The sequence below is a fragment of the Phacochoerus africanus genome, chromosome 3, assembly GCF_016906955.1.
Source record: "Phacochoerus africanus isolate WHEZ1 chromosome 3, ROS_Pafr_v1, whole genome shotgun sequence".
NCBI classification, from domain to species: domain Eukaryota; kingdom Metazoa; phylum Chordata; class Mammalia; order Artiodactyla; family Suidae; genus Phacochoerus; species Phacochoerus africanus.
This window is the reverse complement of record NC_062546.1, coordinates 753,776-781,548: the sequence shown is the minus strand read 5'-3', so window position 1 is coordinate 781,548 and position 27,773 is coordinate 753,776. Positions and strand designations below refer to the sequence as shown.

The 27,773-nt window shown below is 64.0% G+C and overlaps 2 protein-coding genes across 4 annotated transcripts; one reads left to right on the top strand and one right to left on the bottom strand.

The window, feature by feature from the left end:
- The first annotated feature begins 463 nt into the window (after positions 1-463).
- On the top strand, positions 464-4,983 carry BIRC7 (baculoviral IAP repeat containing 7). 3 transcript variants are annotated; one of them, XM_047770280.1, is made up of 8 exons: positions 464-1,132; positions 1,911-2,010; positions 2,277-2,358; positions 2,493-2,538; positions 3,298-3,501; positions 3,715-3,786; positions 3,866-4,136; positions 4,760-4,983. In XM_047770280.1, the coding sequence occupies exons 1-7, from the start codon at positions 559-561 to the stop codon at positions 4,129-4,131; spliced, it is 1,344 nt and encodes a 447-aa protein (XP_047626236.1). In that variant the 5' UTR covers positions 464-558; the 3' UTR covers positions 4,132-4,136; positions 4,760-4,983. The 3 variants fall into 3 exon arrangements, with proteins under 3 accessions (XP_047626236.1, XP_047626238.1, XP_047626235.1); XM_047770282.1 differs by having other exon boundaries at positions 2,475-2,538; positions 3,887-4,136; XM_047770279.1 differs by having other exon boundaries at positions 2,475-2,538.
- Positions 4,984-5,194: 211 nt separating this feature from the next.
- NKAIN4 (sodium/potassium transporting ATPase interacting 4) lies at positions 5,195-18,277 on the bottom strand. The gene is made up of 7 exons (XM_047770663.1): positions 18,208-18,277; positions 13,069-13,206; positions 11,981-12,061; positions 10,870-11,064; positions 8,202-8,262; positions 6,896-6,980; positions 5,195-5,846 (listed from the first exon to the last, which is right to left on the bottom strand). Exons 1-7 carry the CDS (start codon positions 18,259-18,261, stop codon positions 5,837-5,839), a joined length of 624 nt encoding a protein of 207 aa, XP_047626619.1. The 5' UTR covers positions 18,262-18,277; the 3' UTR covers positions 5,195-5,836.
- Positions 18,278-27,773: the final 9,496 nt, after the last annotated feature.

Here is a 27,773-nt window from a genome sequence, read left to right as displayed (position 1 = left end):
AAGGGACAGAGCCACTCAAGGGTCTGCCCAGGGCTCCTGCTGCCACCCAGCCGGACACGGGGAGGGCTCGAGTCCCTTTCGTCCAGGGATGGGAGCAGGAGAACACGCAGGTAAGCCTCCCTGGGGCCCAGGCCCAGCCCTTCACTAGGCGCCCTGTGACTCCCCAGCCGCCCCCGGTCCTCCACCCCACTCCCGCCCCCACCCCGGTCATCCCCCCTCCCCCGGGCAGCACTGACTGTGGAGTTCAGGTCACCTGGAACCTTCTGCTTTCAGAGGCCCCTCTGGCGCCCGGCCCATAAACTGACAGCTGACAGAGGGCGTAGCCTCCTTTTCAGCCCTGCCCCTGCCCCCCCATCAATCCACCCTCTGTGGCTTCCAGAGCGTTCTCTGCCCCTCCCCTCGTGCCAGGAGACACTGCCTGCCCCCATGGAGCAGGATGAGAGTGGCAGCCCCCAGGCTGGCCCCGCCGCTGAGGCCCCTGCCCGGGAGCCCCGTGACACGCTCCTGCCTCAGGGAGCATGTGACACAGGCTGCCACGCTGGCCCCTTCCAGAAAGCAATGGGCCCCCGTGTACTCCCTCCCGGCCTTCTGGCTGCTCCCCCACCTGGGGCATCTAGGGGGCAGGACCGTGCCTGCCTCGCTGCCCCGCTATTGGAAGCAAAGACCGCCACTGTTCCCAGTCAGGGCTCAGGGGTCAGGAGCCCGGGGCAGACTGGCTGGGCACATTGCAGGGCTGGCTGTCCGGGGGCCCCATCGCCGCACAGAACTGGTCAGGGCTGCGTTTTCTGTATGGGGCCTGAGAACAGGGCCAAGTGTGGGTGCTGCAGCCTGAAGCCAAGCCCCTGGGCTGCTGGTGACAGCCCCACCCAGGGGCGCCAGGGACCCCACCCTCTATGCGCCCACAGCTCCCTGTCCTGGGGAGGCCGGGACCACATGGATGGGCAGATCCTGAGCCAGCTGCGCCCCCTGGCAGAGGAGGAGGAGGAGGCTGGGGCCGGGTCCACACCCTCCGCCAGGCCCGCCTTCCCCGGCATGGGCTCTGAGGAGCTGCGGCTGGCCTCCTTCTACGACTGGCCGCTGAGCGCCGTGGTGCGGCCCGAGCTGCTGGCTGCCGCTGGCTTCTTCCACACGGGTGAGTCCTGGGGGCCTGGGCACCGTTCCAGATGCTTCTGGGCTGGGCGCCACCTTCTCCACGGGGTCCGTCCTCCACGGCAGGGAGGGTCCTGGCCTGATGCAGAGGGGCCAGGCCCCCCCCCGCCCTTCCGTGCCTGCCCCCCCCAGTCCCTCCCATGCTTCAGACCAACAAGTGCATCTGGGAGGGGCCGGACAGCCCGGAACACTTGGTCCCCGCTGTGGGGTCAGCGGGGGGACAGCTGGAGCCGGGAGGCTCTGCGGGCCCCGGCGTCCATCCGGGTACAGGCCGTCAGACGCCCCGGGTGAGGTGTGCCTGTGGCAGCCCCCACCCGCGGTCTCTGCACCCCAGGCCATCTGTCCACAGTGGGCGGTGAGGAGAGGCGAGGGCCTCGGGGTGAAGGTGAGTCATGAGTCCCTAAGACCAAGCCCAGCAGCAGACAGGCCCCCTTCTTTCTGTCGCCAGGAACCCAGCCCAAGGCAGGGGCACCGAGACCCCGCCCCCACTCTCTGTGAGCAGGGCAGATGCCCCCGCCTTCCCCTCCCCAATATTCACCCACCATCCCCACTCCACCTTTGAGAAAATGGGGTGAATTCCAAGGAGAATGTTGGGCAAAGGGGCAGCAGAGGCCAGTGGGAGCCCCTAGGGCTCCCAAGCCACCACAGAGAGGCCCTGCCCCCGAAGGAAAGGCCACCCAGGGGACCATCCCCAGCCTGGGGGACACTCCTCGGTGTGCCAGGGGCCAGTGTGCTCAGGGCCAGGTCTCTGCTCCACCCAGGCCAGCAGGACAAGGTGAGGTGCTTCTTCTGCTACGGAGGTCTGCAGAGCTGGGAGCGAGGCGACGACCCCTGGACAGAGCATGCCAGGTGGTTCCCCAGGTACCAGAGCTGTGGCAGCTCCATGCCCAGTCCCGGTGGCTGAGTCCCGGGGCCCCTGCGGAGGGCGCTGGGCTGTTTCCTTCTTGATGTTCAGCAGTCTGTCTCCAGGACGGCTTCCCGGCAGGTGCCCAAACCCGGGAGCCCAGGCCGGGGGCGCAGGGGGAGCAGAAGGGGGGCCGAGGGGTCCACCCGGACAGTGCAGTGAGGGGGGGTCCCTGGCGGCCCGCGGTCCGCAGCCCACGGGGTGGCTGAACCCCTCCCCTCAGGTGTGAATTCCTGCTCCAGACCAAGGGAAGGGACTTTGTCTGCAGCGCGCAGGAGTCATGCTGCCGCCGGCCGGGCCCCTGGGTGAGTCCTGCCTGTCCTTGGGGCTTTGAAGGACGAGGGTGCAGGGCGGGGGCGGGGGCGGGGGCGGGGGCGGGCCCTCCCCTCCTCACCCAGCTCCTCCGTCTGCTCGGGCACAGCTGACTGGCTCCTTTCAGGACCGTCCGGAGGACCCAGAAGAAGCAGGTCCCGCGGCCGCCTCAGGTGAGCAGGGACACGTGGCCCCACCACCCTGCACGCGGGCTCTCAGCTGTCCCCCTGCAGGAGGCTGCTGCCCTGGGCATGAGGGTGTGGCCTGGGCTTCGCTTCATGGGGTTTCACACAGGTGCCACATGTGTCCAGGGCCCCAGAGACGCCAAAGCCGCCCCCTGCTGCCCGTGAGCTGGGTGCCGTGGGCTCGGCCCACCCCGAGGCTGGCCGCAGAGGCGTGGGGAGGAGAGGCCACCGTGCACCCAACAGCCTCTGGTGGGGCAGTGGCCAGCCACGCCCAAGAGCCAGCTGGCTGCTATCCTCAGCTCACGGAGGAGCTGGCTGGGCTAAACTCTGCTCCCCCCGTGCAGCGGGGTCAAGCGGCTCTGGGGTTCAGGTCCGGGGCTTCCAACCAACCCTGGGTCAGAGCTTTTGCTCTCAGAGCCTCAGTGCCCTGAGCTGCGACACAGGGACAGTGCCGACCTCGAATAAACCTGGGTCCACACGACGCTCGGGGAGGAGTGCCTGGCACACAGTCGGGCTCCATCTGTGGCAGCTTTGAGGTCAGGCTCACGTCTTCCCTGGGTGGCAGCGCCTCCGACACAGGCTCTGGGAACACAGCCCCGACTCGGACGAGGATGATGGCCCCAGAGGCCCCTTGGGCTGAGGTGGCCCTGGTGACCAGCCACGGTGGCACGCCCCTGCCCCTCCAGGGATCCCAAGGCCCTGGCTGTGGCCTGCCCTCTGCCCAGCACCCTTCGCCCTGCCTTGCAGATGCCGGGGGCAGCCGGGAGTGGGCTGTGTGGAGCCAGTGCCCGGCGGTGCAGGCGGTGCTCCGGATGGGCTTTGGGCGGGGCCAGGTGCAGCAGCTGCTGCAGCGTAAGTACCACCAAGCAGTGCTGGCTGGCATGTCCACGTCGCAGCTGGTGGCCGACCTGCTCCAAGAAGAGGACAGGGGCTGGGCGGCAGGAGCCAGAGGTACCTCAGCTCCCTGGACACTGCCCAGCTCTCCCTCCTCCTCCCTCCTGGGCACAGTCCTCCCTCCCGCCCCCTAGTGCCCGGCACACAGTATCCATGGCCGCCACCTGAGGGGCCAGCTGGGCAGAGTGTCCGGGTGGAGAGGAGGCTCTGGGGCGGGGATGGGGGTGCTGGCACAGGGCCAGGCCTCAGGTCTGTCCTAACTGCCCGCAGCTCCCACCCACCTGGGCCCTGAGCCGCCCACATCCAGGAGAGAGGCGCAGGTGCAAAGCACCAGGGAGCCAGGTGAGGGGAGGGCCCTGCTGGGTGGGGGTGGGGCGGGCCCTCCTGGTCTGGCCCAGCGCCACCAGTCACCATCGGTCAGGGTGTGGGGGCGGTGTCACAGGTCACGCCGGTGAAGAACCAGGTGGAGCCCAGGTCCCAAGGGAGCCCCAGGGAGCCCGGGATGCAGAGGAGCAGCTGCAGCGCCTGCGGGAGGAGCGGACCTGCAGGGTGTGCCTGGACCGCGCCGTGGCTGTCGTCTTCGTGCCCTGCGGCCACCTGGCCTGTGGCGAGTGCGCGCCCAGCCTGCAGCGGTGCCCCGTCTGCAGGGCCCCCATCCGCAGCTGTGTGCGCACCTTCCTGGCCTAGGCTGGGTGAGCGTTTGGCCCCGACCACGACCGCACTGCCTTGTGCCTGCGGGCCTGCCGCAGCCGCCCCACCAGCGCTTCCTCCTTCCTCACCTTGCTGGCCCGGCATGCGCTGCGGATCAGCCCATTGCCTTCCCCCTGAGGCCCAGACACCTGTCCTGAGTCCTTCTCAACACAGCACCCTGGGGGCCACCGCCACTCTGCTGGGCACGTCTCTGCCTCGATCTCCCCAGTGGTCAGGGGGCACGATGCCTCCTGGTGGGTTGGGCTTACCGGGAGGCAGCCAGGCCAAGGTGGGGGATGGCTGTGGAGGCAGGTGAATCCAAGGCGCCCTTGTTAAAGGCAAGGCTGGGGTCTGCCTGAGCACACGACCCCCACGGAACCTGGCAGCTGAGGCCGGACAGAAACGCGTGGGGGGCGGGGTGGGCAAACCGCCGATGCCTGGGGGGGGGAGCGCAGGCAGGAGCCGTGCGCTCCTTGGCGTTCCCCAAATCCTCTGTGCCCCCCAGATCTCCCTAAGATCTTCGAGGGGAGCAGTGGCAGGGAAAGGAAGCCCCTCGGGGCTGCGGGTCCCCAGCCAGGGGACCAGCCACCTGGAGCCGCTAATTCAGCCCCCCTCCTCCTTCCAGGAGCTGTGAGCACCAGCCCCGAGGGGACCCCTCACCCGCTCAAAGTGTCCCTCGGCCCACCCAGTGGCCTGCGGAGGACAGCTGAGCTGGTGTCCAGCACTGACCACTCTGGCGGGCAAGAGGGAGCTGCGGGCGGCTTGGCGCCAGGGGCCAGGAGGGGGGCGCTTTACCTACGTGTGGATGCTCTGGAAGCGTCAAAATAAAGTGTGGGTTTTCCCTGCTCAGCAGCGTCTGCTCCCGCCCCGCCAGCCCTCTCCCCACCACCCTGCCCTAAACGTCTGTCCGTCTGTCCGGCGCCCTCCGCGTCTTGCCTCGCCAGCGGGCAGCCCAGCCCATCGGGCCCGCTCCGAACCTTCCCCCGTCCCACCCCCTTGCCCCTTCCCCTGTTCTTCGTCTTTTCGGCGTTTTAAGGACGGTTAGACTGGACTAGGCTCAGGCCGCATCTGAATCTGAACTTGTAATTGTTCACCAAGCTCCTGCGTGTAGGCGAGGTGGTCGGAGGGAAGGTCCCTCTTCTCCTGAATATGCGGGTGCCTACAGAGGCTCTGGAACATGTTTTTCCCGTGGGCTCGAACACTGACCCGTGATCCCCCCAGGAGGCCCTTGTCTTGTGGGCTCGCGGGCAAGCCCAGCCCCCACCCAGGGTCCCACTGGCTGCAGCACCTGGGTGTTCAATCCGGAACCTGCGCTCGGATGGGGGTCACGCTTCCCACATCTCGCAGTCCCTGGGCCAGCCCCGTCCCCAGCAGGGCACCGCGGGAGGGATGCCCTGGACAGCAGCCCCAGGCCGGCTGCAGGTCGAGTGTGAGACCAGCGCCGCCGGAGGCCGGGGGCTGAGGTTTTCTCTTGTGTCTTTTCTTTTCATTTTTTTTTTAAAAAAGGGAAACAAGCTCTTTCGAGGGTGCCGCCGCTCCAGCCCCGGGCCACTCTGCCGCCCTGGCTCACATCTGGTCACTTGCTGGGGCACCTGCAGGGCCGTGGGGCGGGAAGGCGCAGGGAGTCCTGCTGCCTGGCGTCTCCTTGTGTGCGGTGGGTCGCCGAGGCCAGAGGTCGCAGGAGGGCAATGGCTGCTCTTACTTACGCAGGCCTGTGGGGGGGAGGGGGGGGTGGGCAGGGTCAGACAAGCTGGAAGGAGGGCATGGCTGGTCCACAGTCAGCAGGCTGCTGGGCCCTCTTCCCTTGGAGAGCAAATGGGACAGACTTTAAGAAGGGGAGGGCTTCCTGGCCTGGAAAGGGTTGGGGACGGGCTGGAGCTGCCCACGCAGGCAGCCGGGGCATTCCCTGGAGACCTGACTTTGGCCCTCCTGGGACTTGGGGGGCCAGGCTGGGGCAGAGGGCTCAGCCTGGGTCCTTCTGGACACCCCTGCTCCGCGACCGAGGAAAATCCCAGAGGCCTGCCCAGCTCTGCTCGTTCTTTCAGAGCTGATGCTCGGCCTGGGGGAAGCGAGGCTCACCCCCCTTTTGGGAGCTGGACACCTGCTGCCTCTGATGGCCCTTGGCTGACGTGGGTCCTTGCTTCTAGGACAGAAGGGCTGGGGGGTTACCAAGGCACAGGTCTACCCAGGGCACAGCTGCAGATGTGATCTTGAAGGGCGGGCTTGTCCCCAGGAGTCTGAGTGGAATGTAGGAAGCACAGCTCTACCAGAAGGACCACAGCAGTCTCTTCTGACCCCAACCTTCAGGATTCCACATGGAACAGGGCCTGTGGCCAAGGCTGCTTTACAGGAGGTAGGCCAGCAGCCCGGGCGCCCCCACTTGAGGATTTTCAAGGGGAAAGACGTCCGGCCCTCTCGAGGTAGGAAACCAACACTTCAAATTTCCTGCCACACTGAGACCCAGGAAAACTGCCACTCGGCCCAGAAGGGAGGTGGCCTCTCAGTGCCCCCAGCCTCAACTCCCACAGACTCTGCTGGGTGCACAGCTCCAGGGCATGGGGGCCCAGCCCCAGGACCTCTGCACCCCCACACCTGGCCCAGAGCCAGCATGGAGCAGTTCTCAGAAAAGTGGGGGATGGATGGACAGATGGATGACGGGTGAACAGACAGACGCCTGGTGAGAGGCCCCAGGGAGAGGAGCCGCTGGCTCTGCCGCCAGGGCTGAGCAGGCCAGCGGGGGCAGCCCTGCAGCTGTACTTACAGGGATGTCTGCTGGAACAAGAGCCTGGAAGGCTTTTCATTGACATGGTAGAGAGCAAATGGATCAAATCCACCAATGAAATCAACTGAAAGAAACCGAGACCCAAATAAAACAAAGCCCGACGGTGGACAGGATGGCAGAGGGGAGGGCAGAGCTTCCCGCGTGCCCTTCCCTCAGGCGGTGATGGAGGTGGGAGGAGCCGCGGGGAGGAGGGCAGCCCGGACCTGGGGGCAGAGGGCGAGTTCCCATGGGGCAAGTGCTTCAAAGGACGGTGGTGCTCTCAGCAGCAGATTGACACGGATGCTCGGAGCCTGGGCGGCTCCACCGCGCCCCCGCAAGGCTCTCGCAAGGACAGTGCCCTGAAGCTGCGTCTGCTGAGCAGAGCTCATGCATTTCTGAACCCCAGGGCTGGCTCCCTTCTTAAAACTTCCTTTTTTCTTTTTCTCTTTTTTCTGTGCCCACAGTATGCAGAAGTTCCCTGGCCAGGGATGGAGCCTGTGTCACAGCAGTAACAACACTGGATCCTTAACCCTCAGTGCCACCAGGGAGCTCCTCTGAAACGTTCTGACGGGACGAATGCAAGAGGCCCCTTCTCTTTCTTCCCGGCCAGCGGTGGGCTGAGCAATGGTTTGAGGTCCCACGGGGGCTGGTCCAGGAGTGGGTGGCCTCTAAAGGACACGTGGACCCCCTACTCTGTGCCCCCTGACCTCTGGGAAAGAGGCTCTGAATTCCGATTCAGATCCCAGGGAAGGTTCTGCCTGAAGGAACCATGAGCCCCCTGGTGCACCCAGCCCTGCACACCCTGGCGAGACCCCATCCGAGCTTGGCGTGGTCAGGGCCAGGGAGGCCACCCAAGTGCTGGCGCTGCAAATCAGAGGAGAGTCGAGCAGGCCCGTGGATGGGGGCATGCAGACGTTGTCCAGACTGGCCCACCAGCACTGGGCCCTGAAGGGGGCCTGTCCCCAGCTGCAAGGAGGCACGAGGTGGGGGGTTTCCCCTGTAGGTCAGAGGCGGCCCTCCACCGTGACCCTGTGGGGATGAGGGTGGGGTGGTCACGTAGCCCAGGAGCCCTCAGACAGAGGACTTGGGGGTGCACAGACCCCTGTGCCCACAGCCTGGGGCCTCCCCTGTCTCTGGCAGGCCAGGCCCTCCATGGCATGGGGAACCCAATTTCAGAGGCCAGGTCTCAGTCCTGGGCTGTGACAGGCCTGTGGCCAGCCCTCAGCTTCCTCTCCCTCCTCTGCTGCCCGGCGGGGCTGGACGGGTCACTGACAGGCTTTTGCAGGAAGCTGGCGGTCACACTTACAGCTGTCCTCCTCCTCCGTGAAAGCGCTGACCACAGAGCAGGCACAGACGAAGCCCACGAGCTGAAAGACATGGGAGTTCTCTCAGGGTGAGGACCCAGGGGCCAGGGAGGCAGCAGACTCCCAAGCGTCCTGAGCCTGAGGCCACTGCCCCTGGGGTCTCGGCGTCCTCCTCTCAAATGGAACCAGGACAGTGACGTGCTGGCCCCCGGAGCTCTGGGGGTGCCTCACCCTGTGGGTGAGGGCAGAACAGGGCGGGTGGGTCAGGGGGGTGTTAAACGGGCAGATGACACTGAGAAAGAAGCCCTGGGGACAGGTGACCGCAGCCTGGATAGCTCCAGGGTGACCGTGCCCCATTCCAGCCAGGCTGTCCACCCTGGTGTCACTCGCTTTAAGCGGACAGCTGCCAGCTTTCTCCTTGGTGGGTGGGGCACCTACAGGCAGTCACGGCTGAGCATCTGGGCTGCAGTCGAGGCATCTGGGCTGCCTGGTTTGGATGAAAGTACAGGGCCACCCAGGACGTGGCCCAGCCCGCAGTTCTGGGCAGAGTGGACGGGGCTGGCTGCTGCGCTGTGGGAGCCAAGGGCTTGGCCAGGCACAGGTTCATCAGCGAGGCTCCTCAGAAGGCAGCAGGGGCACGGTCTCAGGAGGAGGAGAGACTGGCCTTCCATCGGCAGTAGCAAGACCTCAGGGGTGTCACTGAACCTTGGTGTCTCGGTTTCTTGACCACAAAACGGTCCCAACAGCCTCCCTGGGCACCCGGTGCGCCTCAAAGGAGCAATGGAGCAAGGGGGGCTCGGAAGCCCGTCCTTCCGGGCAGCAGGTCAAGGCCCCTCTGCCCCTGTCTCCTCGCCTTTGAAAGGCAAACTTGACCCCTTCCCAACAGCGCGGCGCCCCTGTGCCCTGTCCACCTGAGCCTGGTGCTCCTCCCCCAGGAGGGAGCCTTGTCCGGGAGCTGGCCATGGTGCTGAAAGGCCCCGCAGGCGCACCCCAGGCGCTGGCCACACCGCTGCCGTCCTGCTGTCCCCTCCCGCCCCTCCTCCACACCCAGGTCCTCTGAGAGGCTCTCAGCCCCTGCCGTCCACTCCCCCAGCACCAATGACCGTGCAGCCAAGGGGCTGCTGCTCCTGGACCCTTGAGCGCAAACAGCAGAGAGCCGACCAGCATTTAGGAGCCAGCATTTCACAGAAGAAGCCCTGTTCCTAGGATGAGCGATAAAAGCGAGGAGGCGTTCCCGTCGCGGCTTAGCGCTAACAACCCAACTAGTATCCATGAGGATGCGGGTTCGATCCCTGGCCTCGCTCAGTGGGTTAAGGATCCGGAGTTGCTGTGGCTGCGGTGTAGGCCGACAGCTGCAGCTCCAATTCGACCCCTAGCCTGAGAACCTCCATATGCCGCAGGTGCGGCCCTAAAAAAAGAGAAAAGAAAAAAAAAGACAAAAGCCCAGGAGAACCTTCCTTTGCTCTTCTCCAGCTTCCTTCCTTCCTGCTGCCGTTCGCACTTTTAGCACTTGGTTCAGAGGCTCTGACGTGGATCCTTGGCAAGTGATTCTTTCTCCCTTTGAGGAATGCACCGTGTTCCCAAGTGTTTTCAGGGCACCCTCTTTTTGCCTCAGTGAGTGAGCGTGGTGGGAGCCAGTGCGTCCTCACACCTGAGGGAGGGGAGGCGCCCAGACACCCCAAGGACTGGCTTCTGTAGGACGGGTGGGAGCCGAGCAGAGGGAGCCCTGGAAGCCGGCCCGGCCCCCCAAACTCTTACACTTTCTCTGCCAGGGAAGGCCGTGGACTTGGACTTCAGCTTCCGCTGTCAGCTGCTGGGGCAGCACCTTCACCCTAAGAATGCAACATCCACCTGGACACACAGTGTCGCCACTGCATGCTCCTCAAGGCAGGAGCCCCAGGTCTGACCAGTGCCCTCCAGTGGCCGCACCAGTCCCGCCCGCGGCCAAGAGTCCGCCCAGGCTGCCAGGGCCAGCCCGGCCCCGCCCTCCAGGCCAAATACTCAAGGCTCACTTAAGTTGGAATTTTAGATACACGGCGAAACTATTGTTGGTGTAAGTCTGTCCCAAACATGGCATGGAGTGTGCTTCCACTAAAACTTGCCGTTTGTCTCAAATTCACGCATAACCGGGATCCTGTATTTTCGTACGCGGGGTCTGCATCCCGCCTCTCAACACCACGGGAGCGGAACGCAGCCGGGTGCAGGCCAGGCTGGGGCTCCACCCCGTCTCCGCCCCGCTGTCGGAGAAGGAAACAGTCCCTCTGGCTTGGAGGAGGCCGTGGGGAGGCTGCCTCCAGGGCGGGAGGAGGACTGCAGGGGCCTTCCCTTGACCGCCCCCCCGCCCACCGAGGGCCCCCCCCGGCCCAGCTGCCCAGCCTCGCAGCGTCATCGACACCTTGGGGTTCTGTCCCCTCAGTTCAGCCTCACGCTGACCCTAGGATTGACGTTGGTTCTGAGCCCACTTTCCAGAGCGGGGCACTGAGGCTCAGGTGGCCCAGGCCACACAGGTGGGGACCCGTGGTATGGTTCCTTAGCCCCTGGGCAGGGATGGGTGAGGAGGGGTTCCTGCCCTGGCAGAGGACGGCTGTCTGCCTTGGGCAGGAAAGGCTTGAGGCCGGTCCCACGGCAGAATGAGCCCCTCCGCCGCGCCCCCTCTCGCCCAGAGCTCACCGCCTCCAGGATCTGCAGGGCGCTGTGCAGGGCCTCCACGTAGCTGTGCTCCAGGGCGCAGCTGATGCCTGGCACCAGGGCCTGGCCACCCGGGGGGCCCAAGCCGGCTGCCGGCTCCTTGCGCACACAGCCTGGGCCATGCTCACGCCACCAGGAGCGGTGCCTGGAGAGGTTGAAGGTCAGGAGCTCGCTGTCCTGGGGGGAGGGGTGGGACCAGGTCAGCACCAGACACAGCCAGCCCCCGCCCACCGCAGCCCAGACGGGGCCCCCGAGATCGGCAAGGGGTACTTTGCCCTTCCACCTCCCCCGCCCCGGCCCCCCTCGGTCTCCAAGGCCCTACCAGCCACTCCCCTGCAGGCGAGGCCTCGCTGTGCCCCGGCTCACACCCCCCCCCCACCACCCGCCCAGGTCGGAACTGCTCTCCCAGTGCCCCGGGCCCCTCCTGAGCATCTCTGTCTCCCCTACTGCGGCTCCAGGTGTGGTCCAGAAAGCAGCGGCCGCCTGCCCTGCTGCCCACCTCCCGGCTCTTAGGAGCTCCTTCTAAGCTTCGGGCAGGCATGAAACGAAATGCTTTGTGTGAGGTTCCCCATCAGCTGCTTGGGCAGGACGCGCTCAGCCCCCAGCAGAACACAGCCTTGGAGGGGCCCTGGGCTTGATCAGCACTGCAATGAGTGGCCAGAGGGTGGGCAGGGCAGCGTCCCCTCCGCCGGGGCACCGGTGCTGTTCCCACCTGCACAGCCCACCACCCGCACACCTCCACGAAGGCTGCTCTCTGCCGCTGTTTTCGGCCTTGACTCTCCTAGGCACTGCCCAGGCTCCAGGGCCCCTCCTCTAGGAAGCCCTCCCTCATGCGTCTCCTCCCAGCTGGAGCCCACCGGCCCGCCAGTGCCCTCAGCCCCTCATCCATCCATCAGATCCCTGGTCTTTCCCTAAACCTTGACTGCATCTGCCCTGCGGGCCAGGACTGTTGCGGGTGTGGGGACAGAGCCACGGGCAGGCCCCGCCCTGCCTTCACCGGGGAGACGGTGACAGATGAGCAAACACATGCAGAGCCCACGGGGCCTGGCCAAGCGCCCCTCTGACTGCCTGAGGTTCCCACGGCTTCACTCACCTTGGAGAGGCCCCCTACCTCCAGGTAGAAGCAGACGATGAAGGCGTTCCAGGTGATCCAGGCGACTGCCCACACAGCGTACTACGGGGACAAGAGAGGGTGGGGGGGAGCTCTTTGGGGGGCAGGGCCCCCATTTGCTTCTGCACCCAGCCCTTGAGGACAAGACCTCTGCGGGGTCTGGAGGAGGACACCCTGGAGCCCACTGGGAACAGGTCCCACACCGCGCCAAGGGGATGGCCGGGCTCCTGCTCCTGGGGCGGGGGGAACCCAGGAGACAGGGCCTTGGGGAAGCGACAGCCGGAGGGAGTCGGCATGGAGCACATTTTCGGAGCTCGGTATCCTGGCCCAGCGCATCCATGGCCCATCCCCCATGGACAATGACGAGCACGAGCCTAAGTGGCCTGAACCCCCAAGCACCCCGTGAAACTTTGCAAAGAGCACCCCCGGGCGCTGCCTGCGGGGAGGGGGTGCTGCCAGCTGGCATTCCCTTTTGCCAAGCTTTACTGAGATGCAGCCACGCCCCTCATCCAGCACCGCTCAGGCTGCACCTGTGCCACGGCAGAGCCAACCGCCTTCCATGAAGCCTGAGGGACGTGGCCCCTTCCTGCAGCGTTTGCCGCAAACCCTGGTCCAGACCAATTGTTTCCATCTGCACTGAGTGAAACTGCTGCCCTGCTCAGAGCAAAACTTTCTGAGCGTCCTTCCTGGTTCTTCAGAAGCAGGACAGTGCAGGGGTGCTGGCAGGGGCGGGGGGGCTGGGGGGGCTGGCAGGGGCGGGGGTGCTGGCAGGGGCGGGGGTGCTGGGGGTGCTGGCAGGGGCGGGGGGCTGGCAGGGGGGTGCTGGGCCACTCTGGGCTCCAGTCGGGCCCCTGGCAGCTGCTCTGCTCCTGATTCCCTGAAGCCACAGTTTCCAGGTCAGAGCCCACATGTCTAGCCTGGGGAAGGTTTGAGCCCAGGTCAGGGCAGCTGACATCCTGGCCTTTCCGGGTTTCTGGCGGCTTCCAGGACAATGCCGTCCCTGGAGTCCCCATGCCAGTCATCCCAGCCCACCTGCCCACAGGAGAAGAGCAGGAGCGGAGCGGACTCACCACCACGACGTAGCGGGGCCGGTACTGGATGGTGCCGAAGAGGCCCAGGACGACCACGACGATGTGGGTGAAGGTGGCCAGGATGGGCGCCCACTGGTAGCCCAGGAAGTCGAACACCTGCCGCTCCAGCGCAGTGACCTAGGAGCGGGGAGGTGGGGGGTGGCGTGTGAGGGTCAGGAAACCCTTGGGGCCCAGGCCCCCCTCTCCTGCCTGACCACCCCCTATGGTCTTGGCACTATAAGAAAATCCCCAAACAGGCCAGACGAGCCCAGAAGCATCACCATTGGGGTGTTCCTTCTCCAGCCAGCTCCCCAGCCTCACTTTCCTCATCTGCAGAATGGGAAGGCGGAGGCTGCCCTCACTCGGGGGTGTGTGGGACCAAACAGCAAACGGAGGGCAGGAAGGCCAAGTGGGATGACAGCCCCTGGGTGCTCTGGGCCAAGAGTGGACACTGGGCTCCTTGGCCACCTATCAGCACCCTCCCCATCTGCGGGGCTCCCCATTCATCAGGATGCCCCCCAGTCTGTGCACGCCGCGCTGCAGGCTCAGCCAAGGGAGGTGGGACACCATGGAACCTGCGGACTTATGCACAGGGGAGACAGCGGGCTCTGAGCTCCGCTGGGACTTGGGCGGGGGGAGGCAGTCCCTCATCCACTCACTCATCCCCTCACCCAGGCGTTTGCTCATTCATTCACGCATGTCCGCACTCCTTAGTTCTTTCTCAGGCCCTCGTTTGCTCATTCGCTCCTTCCTTCAGTCCCTCATTCGGTCATTTGTTCATTCATTCATTCTCTCATTCATTCATTTGCTCATTCGCTCACTCATCACGTTTGCCAGCAGGGCCCTCCACGCGTGCTGGTGAAGACAATTCGCAGGAGAAAGCAGGACCAAAGCCACTGTGCCCCAGACACCAGCCTACCCATGTCGGGACGAAGAAGGCTCACCCGGGACAGAAAAGACCAGCGCATCCTGGAAGGATAGTGACAGGGAAGGGACGGCAAGCCAGAGGGGCCCGGGGCCCCCCACCCGCCCCCCACCCCACCCCCACCCCACCCCAACCCCATGATTTCCCCACAGGCCCACTGTGCGCCCAGCACTCATCACTCATCACCACTGGGAGGCGCTGGAGAGGTGGAGGCAAGAGAGCCATCCTGACCCGATCACAGGGCGGGGGGGGGGGGGGGGGGGGAGGAGGTGCACCCGCTGAGCCCCAAAGCAGGAAACTCTGAAGGGCACAGGAGGATGGGGAGTTTTCCAGCAGGTAGCCTCGGGCTTAGAAGGAGCAGCCGGCCAGGTGGAGCCCCCACACTCCCCTCGCCAAGCACTGCATAGCTGAGGCAGGAGACGGCAGGACTGGAGGGCGTGGGGCAGCCTCCCTCCCATGTGGCCCCCAGAACTGACGGAATGGGGCCCAGCCAGGTGGCCCTTTGTGGATGGGCCCCATGGTCACCAGCCTGCTGGCTACAGAAACCCTGCCCACAGTCAGGGGGCTCGGCCCTCCCCGAGCGTGCTCCTCTCTGCTGCTCCCGCCTGTGTCCTGGAGCCTCGCGGGACCCCAGGCAGCCCCCCCGAACACAGCTGCTGTGGGTGCGTCCTGGGCACAGCCCAGCCACCATGGTTGACCCAGAGCAGGTAGCAAACACTTCTAAGAGGTCTGGGGAGGGGGACATTCCAAGCCTGTCCTGTGAGGGCTGGGATCCGCCCTCGGGACAGCTGGGCATGGGGAGCGCGAGGCAGGAGTAGGTCCACGGGCAGGGGGGCATCCTGGGGAAGTTCCCACGGGCTGGCGGCCCCCAGCAGAGCAGCCCGGCAGCCACGAGGCAGACCCCCCCACCCCCACTCCTGAAGGGGACAGGGGGACGCCGTGTGGCTGCAGTCCCCTGACCCCAAGGCTCTGAACTGCGGGATGATCCTGCTTGCTGGCCTCCCAGGAAGGGGACAGAGGTGGGAGGGAGTAACCGGGCTGGGCTCGGGGAGAGGGGCCAGTTTGCTGCCGTAGACACGTGGGCAGGGTGGCAGAGACCCAGCTGCCCCCAGGACGGCCATGCCCTCCCAGCTGGGCTTTGCCTTCAGGGACCGCCACGTCTGTGTACGCTTTGTGGGTCTGTCTGTCTGTCTGTCCAGGCCTCCCCCGGGGCGCCCACCCCAGCACAGAGCCGGCAGGGGACACCGTCCATGGGCAGAGCGTGGGGCGTTTGTCTGGCCTCCTTCACACCGCCAGGGCCCCTGAGCCAGCCCTCCGTACAGATGGAGAGTGGTCTCAGGATAGCAGGGGACCTCAGGGGGTCTCGGAGGACCCCTGCCCAGCTGCTGCCCTGCTTCCCGCCCCTCACCGCTCCTATACTTTCAATGTAGGAAAAATAAGACCCTTCATTGGGTCCCAAAGCCTGCAGGGGTCTTCCCTGAATTGCCAGCCCCTCCCCCGCACCCTGCCCCCAAATCCCAGCCCACCTCCTGACACACGCGCACGTGTGCACGCACACACGCACGTGTGAACTGGTCTCACGTGTGTGGTTTGCAGACCACAGGCCTCCAGGAACCCTCCACTGCCTCCCCTGTCCTAGAGCCTCTGCCAGGTTTGCCCCAATGCCCTGGGCTCTTAGAGGATCCCACCAGGATCTCAAGGTCACTTTGAAGCATCCAGTCCTGTCCCAGGAGGCCAGCTGGGCAGCCACCACCGTCCACTGGCCGTGGGGAACCCGGACGCTCCTGGCTGTTTGCGCTCTGCCCCACCTTCGCCCCACGGGCAGGATACTGGCAGTGTCCCCCAAGGTCCAGGCCCACGCCGGGCTGGCTGTGAGGCCCTCAGGCTTTCTCTCTGGCCTTCGTGCCAGAGAGAAGCCCCACAGCTGGCAGCGTGGCCAGCATGGATGGGGCTTGCGGGGGCATCTTTCTCATTTCTAAGCCAACGTCCTGGATGGCTCAGCACCCCGCAGCACCCCACTGGCCCCCAAGTCCATCCCCAACCCCTCACTGAGCCCTGGCTCCCGTCAACGCCCGGGGCGTGTGGCCTTCCGGTTGGCTCCACACGGGCAAAGGTCAGGCTATTGTCCAGGGAGGAGGCTCGGAGACGCTCAGGCCTTTGTGCCGTAGCTGAGCGCCAAGAAAACTCTCATGTCTGTCAGAGAGAAAAGCCAAGGGCTTCCCCGGGCCCCCAGGCCCCTCACCCCCACATGGAAACCAGAGCAATGGGCAGTGTCAAACTCCCCCTGCCCCGCTGCCCCTCAGCCCCGCACAGCCGGGACAAAGGGCCTTTCGCAGCTCCCTGCTGCCTGGCAGCTGTGGCCGCTGGCTGCGTGGGACACAGCTCTGTCCTGGCCCCAGGGCTCGCCTGGCTGAGACTGGAGCATCTGTGAAAAGCCCCCCTCTGGGGAAACCCTCCAGCCCTCGAGCCAGGAGACCCCTCCCCCTCCGCCGCAGCCTCATTTCCAGAGGCCGGTGGCACCTTCTGGGTACCATCCACTGTCCCCTGCAGTGACTAAACAGGCATGTGACCCAACCCGACCCCCACTACCCCTATTTCCCCCGCCCTGAATCCCACCCGTGGCTCAACCCCGAGCGCATCCTTCTCACCAAGCTCAGCACTTAGACGCGGGTCCCCAAGCCCCTGCAGCAGCTCTGATCTGCCACAGCCAACTGCCAGCCTCCAGACGGCAGACCTTGGTCAGCCTGGGCTCCTTGCTGTCCCCCAGCCTCATCATCCCGTTTCCCCCCGGGAGGGATTCCCACCCAAAGGGAGCGAGTGACACACAAGGCTCCAGACTTCACTGCTGCCATGGGAACAGTCCTGGGCCTCACAGCCTCCCGCGGGCACCTCTCTCCCAGCCTCATCTGTTCAGCAAAACCTGCCGACCACCCCCCAGCACCCCTGGCCCTGCCTTCACAGCACGGAGCCCGCCCTGCAGGGAGGGTCCAGCCGCTCAGTCCTTCCCCCCAGGTGGGACACGCAGGCCCCTGCCAGCCAGAAGCCCTGCCCTCAGGCAAAGGACAGGACCCGTCCCTGCAGGGCCCTGGGCAGGAGGACTTTCTACTCACAGCCTCTTGGCAGCAAGCCCCCCTCCCCCCAGGCCTCCAGCTCTGGAGAAAACTCTCTGCCAGCCAAGCGGGGAGCATACCTAGGACCTGCCACCAAAAGCACCATTTCCCTTTTAAGACTGAAGACCCACCAGCATCTCCTCCCTGGCCCGACGGCCTCCACCTTGTTTGTCCCCTCCCCTTGGCCAGGGCGCTGGGTCCCCGGAGCTCTAAGGGCAGAATGGAAACTCTCCAGAGACGCCTAAGTTCCCGGACAAAGCTCCGCATCCAGGGCCCAGCTAATCCTGGACACAAAAGACAGGGACGCACAACCCTGACACTGGCCCCAACCCTTGTCTCCACTCTCCCTCCAGCCAGGGCAGGGGCGAGGGGGCGGGGGGCCGGGCGAGGAGGGCAGAGAGGAGGTCCCCGGTGGGCAGAGCTCACGCCCCCTCAAACAGACAGATACACACACACAAACTCACCAGCACCAGGGGGCTCCAGGGGCTGTCAGGCCTCAGAAAAGGAACTCAACTGGGAACTCCGGCTGCTCATTCGTTGCCCGGTGCTGGCTTTGGAAAGGGAACGCGCGCGCACACCCACACACCCTTGCACATGCTCTTTGCACGCTCACTCGGGAGCCACACACACCTTCCGACTTGGGTGGACGCCGGGGCCCTGGGAACTTGGACTTCCCAGGCCTGGTGACCGCCCCCCCTCCGCAGCCGGAAGGCTTTTGTTCCCCTGCCAGCCACTTCCAGTAGCTCCCAGGCACCTGCCCCGAAGCTCCAGACCCCTTGGCCACCTCCTTCCCCCTTCAGCGCGCGCCGACACACACACACACACACACACACACACACACACACCCCCCACACACACACACACACATACGGGGGCTTGGGGTCGCACAGAGCAGCTGGAGGGATGGCGAAGGGGCGTTGGCTCCCCCCAACCCCGGCGGCTGGGAACTTCGGCCGCGGAAGCGCGCGCGGCCGAGCTGTGCCCCGTTGGGAGCCCCCAGAGGCTGTCGCGGATCCAGCGGGCAGGGCTGTTGGCCGAGGCGACATCCGGATTCCCCAAAGCGCTGGGACTGCGGGTGCGGGCCGAGGAGGGGTCGCCACTCACCAGCTGGAAAGTGCAGACGAAGATGAGCGTGCAGCGGCCCGAGCAGCGGCCCATGGTGCCGGCCCGCGGGCGCCGCCGCGCGCGTCTGGACCCGCAGCCCGCGGAGAGCGGGGAGCCCGGCGTCTGGGCCCGCCCCGCCTCACCCCCCACTCGCCCCCCACCCCATCCCCCACCTCTGGCCCCGCCCCCCGGCCCCGGGCCCGCCTCACCCGGCAGGCCCCCCCATTCCCGGCCCCCGCCCGCGACCTCTGGTTCCCAAAGTCCCTGGCCACACCCCGCCGAGGGCCCGACCCGGCTCCACAGACCGGAGATCGCCGCTGGCGCCCACCCACCCGGCAGCCCCCTCCGGTCCTCCGTCTGGCCCCGCCCCGCAAGCAGCTCCGCCCTCCCGAGTAACAGCTGAGCTCCCTCTCTCTCCCTCTCCAACCCTGACCTGGACTCACAGCCTCTGGGGGCATCCCGCCAGCTGGGGAGGGGACCTGGACCCCTTCTTAAAGGGGCGATGGCGCGGCTTCTCAGGTGGCTGGAGCATTGGGGGGGGGGGGCAGGTCAGACCCAAAGCTGCTTGGATAACCCCCAGGGTATCCTTTTCCAGCACCTCCTGAGCTTGCTGAGGCCCCTGGTGACCCATCCACTCACCCTCATTCCCTGCGGGGTCCCCGAGGTGTCCTGCACCCCACCGGAGCTCAGAGGTCCACCTCCTGGGGGTGAGGACCCAGGCATAGGGGGAGGGGCGGGCTAGCTTTCCAGGAGCTCACCTGCCCAGACTCGGGGGCGGGGACCTGCAGGCCAGGTCTGCTCCCAGACTGGGCTGGGCCAGGGTCAGGCCTGAGGGGGAGGGATCCTGGGAGACCCGGGGTCGCAGGCAGCCTTGGGGCATGGGTCCTGTGTTTGGTGGTGGGAGGGTGGGACAGAGACCCCAATGTGCCAAGGCAAGGTGTAGGGGAGACGGTGAGGGGAGCACGTAAGGTGGGGGCCAGAGGCGTGGGCTCGCCTGGGTTGGGCTGTATTGCATTGGTCATAGGGAGCCACTGAGCTCTCTATCATGGCTCAGTGACAAATGAGTCCTGTGTTGGGAGGCAGGACATGGCCCTAGTCCAGGGCCAGAGGGTCCCAGCCCCAAGGTGACACTGGTGACAGAGGGCCTCTTGACTGAGCAGCACATCCAGGCAAGGGTACTTGCAGAGCTGTCACTGGACGTTGGGACTTTGGAGCTCTGGCCGCCACCTTCACAGAGGAGGGGCCTGAGACCGGGGTCCCACGGCAACCTCATTTCCTGACCCTGCTTGTTTTCCCCTATATGATGTGGTGGACTGTCCCACAGCCCCTGGAAGTGGGTGGGGCAGAGGTTATTGGCACATCGAGCAGAAGAGCAAGGCCAAGTCCTCCTCCGATCTTCAGCGAATTGGAGATGAAGCCACTCCAGGCCCCTACCCCAGGCTCTTTGGGGAGGTGGGGCTCCCAGGCCCCAGCAAACAGGAGAGGTGGGGAAGGTCTGGCGAGTTGGGAAGGGTTTGCTCGTCGGAGAGGGCGGGGGGCGCGGGGAGGGCCCTGGAGGCCACTCGGGACGGCCTTGGTGGTAAGGGACGAGGGGAGCAGACGGGGCCCCTGAAGCCCCCCGAGTAACACCCAGGTCCTGGTGGGATGACTTGGCGGGCCGCACAAGACCCCCTCTGGGCAGCTTGGACCCGGTGCAAAAGGTCTTTGATCTTTCTTGCAAGTCTTGACCTTTGGCACGGGCGGAGTGAAGACGGCAGGACTTCCCAGGAAGGTGCTCACGAAAAAGTATTCAGTGAAAGGAGCGGATGGCGAGCGGGTCTCTTGGACAGCCGCGTGGCTGAGATGCGGCCCGCGACCCTGCCGAGGGGCAGCCCACCAGCATCCCCGGGCTCTTCCCACCAGGCGCCAGCGACACCCACTGGTCATGACAATCCAGAGTGTTTCCAGAGGTGGACAGAGGGCCCTTGGGGCAGCCCTTGCTGCCATTCAATGCAGTCCCGACTTTGTAGAAAGGGAAGCGCTGGGTATCGTCTGAACGGCATGGATCGAGAGGGCGGGATGCTCTCTGGCCACCAGTGGATCACGCATAACCCCTTGGGTTAACCCGGCTTCACCCCAGGAGCCTCACCCGGCACACATTTCCCCACCCGTGCCAGGATGCGGGGGCGATGGCTGTCACCACACCGTCTGCTGACAGAAGCCAGACTGCATAGCCTTGGCTCCCAACAGAACCCAAAAAGAGAAATGCCATTCAAAACGGCAGGAGACCACCTCCCACCCACAGGATGGCTGGCATCCGCAGACAGATGCTGCGAGTCTGGGCCGGGACGAGAGAAACCGGAGGCCGCGCGTAATGCTGGTGGCCGCGCGAAGCAGCGCGGCGCTGAGAATAGTCTGGCAGCTCCTCGGGGGTTACATATGAGGTCACCCTAGTGCCCGGCAACTCTCCTCCTATGTGTTCAGACCAAGGAAAGGAAAGTGCCCACTCGGGTGCTTCAGCAGCATTGCTTACGACAGCCCTGAGCAGCCCGAGCAGCCCCGAACGGATGGAGGCACTTTAAGATGCGGTCCAGCCACAGGATGGAGTGTCACCCAGCCATGAGAGGGACCCGGTTCCTGACACGTGCTGTGTGCTGTGACCGACGCTGCAAACGTCTTGGGGGTGGAATAAGTCACGGCAGACCATCCGCTCTTCCTCTCGAAAGCTGACGCTCCGTGAGGGGGGCACCAGGCTGGCCTTCCCCGGCTGGCGCCTCCTGGTGGCCTCCTGGGCATCCCCTGTTCCAGAAGTACCTGTCCTGGTGGAGGGGTCAGGGGTCAACCAGAGCAGCTCGGACACTGCCTCTGACCGGGGCTCTGCACACACACCCCTCTGGCCAGAAGGACGGAGCCCCAGGGTGCAGAGTTGCCCACATTCCAGATGACTGGGCTGTGCCTCTCCCCAGGTCCCCTCCGGGCTGTGAGGTTCTGCACAGCACCTCGTTCCCTGTCCCTTCCGCTGTGTGTTACGGTTCTTGAGAGCCGAACGGTGCCAGGTCTGCAGCGTCTGGGGACTCTCAGACGGTCGCTGGTCGGGGCAGCAGGAACTGCCGTCACGGGTCACGAGCAGACAGTAGATGCGGGTCACGAGAAAACAGCAGACTGTCCCAGGGGCTGGGGACAGACGGCAGGAACGTCCACACTGCCCACGGCTGAGCACGGTCAGCGAACCAGGGCAAGCCCTGCGCTGGGTCTGTGGCCGAGCTGGGCGAAGTGCCTGCCTCTGAGGCTAATGGGCTTTTAGGTGTTCTTCTCTCTCTCTCCCTGTTTTTTTTTTTTTTTTTTTTTTTTTTGCCTTTTAGGGCCATACCCGCAGCATATGGAAGTACCCAGACTAGGAGTCTAATCAGAGCTGCAGCTGCCGGCCTACACCGCAGTCACAGCAACGCCAGATCCGAGCCTTGTCTGCAACCTACACCACAGCTCATGGCATTGCCAGATCCTTAACCCACTGAGCAAGGCCAGGGATTGAACCCACAGCCTCACGGATCCTAGTCGGGGTCTTAACCTGCTGAGACAGAGTGGGAACTCCTCAAGAACTCCTCCATCAGCAGGGAGAGTAGAGGCAGATCCACAGAGCCACAGGGAAGGGGCACCCAACCCCTTCTGGAAGGGATAAGAAGCGGCCCTGGAGGGTGACCGACTCTGTTCTTCTTGGAAGAAAGTGCCCCAGATGGTTTCTAGCCAGCAGCAGAAAAGCAGGGAACAGGAGCCCCTGGATGGGGGAGCCAGAGTCCCACACCCTTCCCCGGGAGGACGGTACCCCCAGAACAGCCTCGGGACAAGACAGGCGGAGGGCCCTTCCGGCTGCGTTTGGTGGTCCTTCAAGGCCACGCCACTGGACTGCTGCTGTTCCTGGCCTGCCCCCCCCCCCGCCCCCGGCTGTCCCTTCTCAACCTACTCGTGGTGCCAGCTCCTGTGTCCCTCCAAACCCCAAGCTCTGCGTCTCTCTCAGGACCTCCCACAGCTCCCATGGTGACCCGGGCCCAGCCCTCCTCCCGTGCAGACCCCCGGCCCCTGTGGCTGCCCCAAACCCTCCACCTGTCCCCAGCTGGGCTCACAGCTCCTGCAATGGCCCCACCTCTTCTCTCTGCACCCCCCGCCCCCACTGGGCTGTCACGCACACCCCCGTCCCTCCTGGCTCCAGCAGCAGCTCCACCTGAAGAGAAGAGACGACAGAGCCCCCACCCTGGCACCCCCAGCAATCCTCCCACCCTGGCTGGTTCATGCTGGGCCCCAGGGACACAGAAGTGTCCCTCAACCTCGGCCACAGGGAGAGCTCACCTGGCCCCAGGGAGCACAGAGGTGGGCTGAACAGCAAGTGTGGACTGCGTGCTTCTCAGGGTTTTGTCCCTGGGCTCCCGAACTCCTCAGACTTCTGTTTGGGGTGCTACACTCCTAGGAATCCACCTCCCTCCAGGGCTCCAGGGTTGGAGCTCAGAACCTCGATGCAAGCTAGTGAATTCCAGGCTTTTGGCTGGGCTCTGAACCAGGGATGGGAATAGCCTTAGGACTTGGCATCTTGGGCCCTTAGGATGCAAATGAAGCTGCAGAGCAAAGACTTGGAGAGAAACCTGGTTCTCAGTAGTATCGTTGAGCTGCTGGATCAAGTCTCACCTGAAAGCCAACTTATCACTGGACTTTTCACCACCTTAACCAACGACTTCCATTTGCTGTTTAAGCCATGTGCAGTTGAGGAGTTCCTGTCGTAGCTCAGTGATTAACGAATCCGACTAGGAACCATGAGGTTGTGGGTTCGATCCCTGGCCTCACTCAGTGGGTTAAGGATTCGGCGTTGCCGTGAGCTGTTGTGTAGGTCACAGACACAGCTCAGATCTGGTGTTGCTGTGGCTGTGGTGTAGGCTGGTAGATACAGCTCCAATTCGACCCCTCGCCTGGGAACCCCCATATGCCGCAGGTGTGGCCCTAAAAAGACAAAAAAAAAAAAAGAAGAAGAAGAAAAAAGAAAAAAAAAGCCATGTACGGTTGACTTTTCTGTCTCTAAAAACCAGAATATGGAAAGACACCTGACTAGGCCAGGCATGTGCAGGGCTAGGGCGGGGGCTGGGTGGGTCTTGCAGTCAGGGCCCTGGCACCCGAGCCCTCAGGGCTGCAGCCTGAAAAGTTGGCCCTGTCTCAACACATTCTTGGCCACGACTTCTTGGCCTGCGTGACCGAGTGGCGTTCAGCACAGCTGCAAGGCCCCGGGTGTTTTAGAATGTTCCACGGCGGAACTGCAGCACGGCTCCGGGTGTCCAGGAACAGCTGTGCCCTCAGTGAGGTGCACGTGGGGACACGCGTGTAAAGATGCACGTGTAGTGATGAGTATGTAGAGACGCGTAGGTACTGAGACGCGTGTAGTGACCACGTAGGGACACACGTGCAGGAAGGCGCCTGTAGTGACCACGCAGGGACGCACAGACTCCCACACGATCTGCGCCTCTTGCCCATGTCCCTTGGCGCTTCCCCGGTTCCGGGGCCCAGCTCTTCCTGCACGTCATTCAGAAGCAGCAGCAGAGCGTCCGCTGGGCTCTCTCTGGCTATGGTTCAGGGTGACAGGTGACTCACAGGTTGGAGGTGAGGGGGTGAGAGGGGTGAAGGAGAGAAACGGGGGAGAAACTGCCCCTTTCTGTATCTGCCCCCGCCCCTCTGCTGCCTCTAAGAGGGGCTGGCATCCTTCAAAGCAAATGACAGCCCCAAGTGCCCGTCATAGGTGGGAGCAGAGCCTGGGGCAGTGACCATTTGACGTGACCTCCTGGGAGGGCTTCCCTGGAGAAGGGCCGGCAGGACAGTACGCACGATGGGGCCGGGGCGGCTAAGGAGGAGGGGGTCTCGCTGGAGACCAGGCTCAGCCTGATCCCACGGCGTCGGGGGCCTTCAGAGCAGGCACTGCCCCGTCACTCCCACCGCCCACAAGGGCTGGTTGGCGCCCTCCCCAGCGTCCATCAGCCTTTGGCTGGAGGAGGCCACTCGGGAGAAGAGGGAGGGGCGGTGAGGGCGACCTCCAGGCCATCACCTGAGGAGGGTGCCCCGGGGGGAGGGGATCCAATGGCACCACCGCACACGCTGTGCCAAAGCCCTGCCTGGGGACCATGACCAACTGGCCGGGGACCCACCCCGACGCTCTGAGGTCCGGCATCGGCAGAAGCACACGCTACTGGGGAATGAGAAACGGGGTTTGGTGACGGGAACCAAGATCGCGTGTCCCTTTATTTCTGTGTCGGTAGCCCTGACACCTAGGAGGTTCAGTCCCTCTTGCTGGGGCAGGACGAATGACCCTGGCTGAGGGCATTCCTGCTGAGAAACCGGAGGCCCTGTCAACCTGGGCTGGGGGCTGGGGTTAGCTGCTCCCCGGAGGCCCACCAGGGCCTGTGTGGCTCATAGTCCCCTCAGCACCGCGAGAAGCACCTGTGAGCGAGCGCAGTGGGGGAGACGGTTCAAGATGAACTAAGAGTCTGTGGCGACGGCCAAGGCCAGAGACTGTCTGGGTGGCCCGGGGGTGGGGGCCAGGCGATGGGGTTAGAGAGTCATTTCAAGATTCCCCAAGGTCCTGCGGCCAGAGGCTCCTGGCTGGAGCACAGAATGGCTGATCTTTAAACACCAGCAGCGGTGCTTCCAAGAGCCGTCTGTGCCCCAGGGGGAAGGTGCCTGGTCCTCAGGCTCAGCCCGTACTGCCCTTCTTCTGCCCACGCCGGTTTCGGGAGCACTGACCCCTGGGCCATGCTGGGGGCACAGGCAGGGCAGTGCTCCAGGGGAGGGCAAGGCAGGCACAGTTCTGGCCTCATTTCTCCCCGAGCACAGGAACAGCGGGCGACCGCTGCTGGGGTGCCTCTGGGGTCTGAGTAGCCTGGGACCGCATCTGGGTGCTGCTGCCACTGGCCGGGGGCAGGACAGTCCCTCGGGCTCCAAACTGCAGCCTCTCTGTGTGCAAAGCAGCCATGGCAGACCCTGCCTCTCTGGGAAGCCCTGGGGTGGCACCAAAGCCACCTGCTGGCTCTGTGGGGGGTGGGGAACTCTCAGTGCAATGACCTTGAGCCTAACAAGGCCTAAGGCACAGACCAAACCTGCAGTACCCGTGCACACTGCACACTTGTGCAGACCCAAACATGCTCACAGGCGTGCAGAGTTACATATATGCACACACATGCCCCCTCCCCCGCCCTGTGTCGCCTCCTCAGCTGTTCCTTCGGGCTTGGCAGCTCCTGCCGGCAGGTGGCTGGACCCCAAGACCGGGCTGTGAGACCCAGACAGGGCACGGATGGCCAGTGCTCGTATGCACCCACCCAATTTCTCCAGTGGCTGCACATGTTTGGAAGGAGGCTGACCCCTGAGGCTGGTGCTGGGTGGGGTCAGAGGACACGCCAGTCCCCCGGCCCCACGCCCGCAGTGAAGGCCCACGTTCTGCTCTGAGGAGGACGCTGCAGAAGCCGGGTGCCCACCTCAGCTCACCGCTCCGTGCCTTTTCCATCTTGGGCAAATTCCTTGTTTTGCGCTTCTGTTTCTTCCCCCAACAGCGGGTTCACGTCAGCGGGAGCGGCATGGCTGTCATGGGGTCGAAACCGAGCTCCTCTCGGCAAAAGCCCCGGCCTGACTTCCGGCCCGTGGGCAGCAAGCCTGGGCCCTGGCCCGAAAGAGCCCTCCCGTCACAGGTGGGGAAGCTGAGTCCAGGAAAGAGTGGCGGTGCACCCCGGGCCCCAGCGCCCTCATAGGTGAACTCCTGTGGCCGGGGCCTGCGCCAGGAGCACCCGGCCTCCCAGAGCCCCCTCCTCGGAGCTTTTCACGCGGCTGCCCTCACAGCCCCTCGGGGTCTTCACGTCGAGAACGTCGGGAGCCCTGGGGACAAACCACGAGGATCGCGTTCCTCTAACTGGGAGTCAGTGGACCGCTGGCGGTTCTGGAAGAAACACACATGGTCTCGGTGTTTCGGACGGTGTAAAACGGCTTCAAGTCACAGCTGCGTGTTCCCCACCATTTGCCGCGTGATTGCCCAGCCCCTGCCCCGGCCACGAGCACTTTCTCCTCTATGACGTGGCCACTGTGTGAGCCTTGATGTGGCAGAGAGAGGCAGGGGTGCCACGTGTGCTGTGAGTGTCCTTGGAAGGGCCACCCCTCTGCTCTTGGCTCTGGGGACAGAGGCCTTGCTCTGTGGATGAGCACAGCCCCAAGCCTCCCAGAGCGGGGTGGCGGGGTGGGGGCGGGGGGGGAGGGGACTGACCTTTTAGCTTTCTGATGAGAAAACTGAAACTTCTGCCTCTTCTCCCCGTTCACTCCAGCCAGGGCCAAACGGCAGCTCCCACTGTGGTCTTTCCGGGACCACCTCCCTTTCCTCTCCTCCCATTGCTTCCTTAGAGCCCCCACTGTGGTTCAGAGGGTTAAGAACCTGACTAGTATCCGTAAGGACCGGGTTTGATCTCTGGCCTCATTCAGTGGGTTAAGATCCGATGTGGCCACAGGCTGTGGTGTAGGTTGCAGGTGTGGCTCAGATCCTGTGTGGCTGTGCTTGTGGCTGTGGCCGGCAGCTACAGCTTCAATTCAACCCCTAGCCCAGGAACTTCCCTTAAAAAAAAATTTCCTCCTTCGCAGCCCATCTCCTCCAGGGAGCACACACTGTCGGGAATCCAGCATAAGACCCTCGCACTTTTGAGTCGTGGAACCCACTCGGTTCCAACCACAGGGTCTCATGCTAAACTCCACACTGTTTCACATTGCCGCTGAGTAGACCCTATGAGTGCCCCATCCACACCGCCTTAGCCCTTTTGTGTCTGAGATGCCAGCAGCTCGAATTGCCCAGAAACGAAGAGGAGCACCCAGGGAAGCTTTCAACCAGCAGTGGAGGGAAAATGCAAATGAGATGCTGTGTTGTACCCCTCAGACTGGCTGCAACTACGAGGCTGACAATACTAAGTGTTGCCAAGGACATGGAGCAACTGGAGCTCTGGGGCTGGCAGAGTGTGAAATGGTACAGCTGTTTCGGAAGACTGCCACACAATTTTTTACAAAGCTCAACATGCCCTTTACTTCATCACCCAGCAATGGTTCTTCTAGGTAATTAAGCAAAAGAGGTTTTGAAATATGCCCTTAAAGGACTTGTACATGAACTTCAGGGCAGCTCTATTCACAACAGCCAAGACTCAGAGATGACTGTAGTGTCCAATATGTGACTGGATAAACAAAGCGGCATTTTCACGTCGTGGAATAGTATTCAGCTGTGCAAAGGAATGAAGTGCTGACAGAGGCTAAGACAGGGACGAACCTTGAAAACATACTACTCAATGAAAGAAGCCATCTGAAAGAGTGGCATGATTCTATTTAGGTGATGTTCTAGAAAAGACCACCTGAGAAATGGGGCTAAAAGAACAGGGCTTGCCTCCGATGGAGATGCTCCATAACTGATCGTGGCGGTGGTTACGCTGGGGTGCACACCTGCTAAGACTCACTGAATTCAAATTACTGAAAATAAATTATGTCTCAGTAGAAATGTTTATATTGGGTTACTCCAAAAGTTACACAGGTCCGTGAAGAATATG

Excerpts from the sequence above, each read along its gene's own strand:
- BIRC7 (XM_047770279.1), top strand. The coding sequence starts at position 559 with ATGGGCCCCCGTGTACTCCCTCCCGGCCTTCTGGCTGCTCCCCCACCT. Across the intron at positions 2,011-2,276 it reads CATGCCAGGTGGTTCCCCAG|GTGTGAATTCCTGCTCCAGA; the intron begins GTACCAGAGCTG and ends CCCTCCCCTCAG. Across the intron at positions 2,359-2,474 it reads GCCGCCGGCCGGGCCCCTGG|CTGACTGGCTCCTTTCAGGA; the intron begins GTGAGTCCTGCC and ends GCTCGGGCACAG.
- NKAIN4 (XM_047770663.1), bottom strand. The coding sequence starts at position 18,261 with ATGGGCCGCTGCTCGGGCCGCTGCACGCTCATCTTCGTCTGCACTTTC. Across the intron at positions 13,207-18,207 it reads TCGTCTGCACTTTCCAGCTG|GTCACTGCGCTGGAGCGGCA; the intron begins GTGAGTGGCGAC and ends CCCCGCTCCTAG. Across the intron at positions 11,065-11,980 it reads AGGTAGGGGGCCTCTCCAAG|GACAGCGAGCTCCTGACCTT; the intron begins GTGAGTGAAGCC and ends CCCTCCCCCCAG.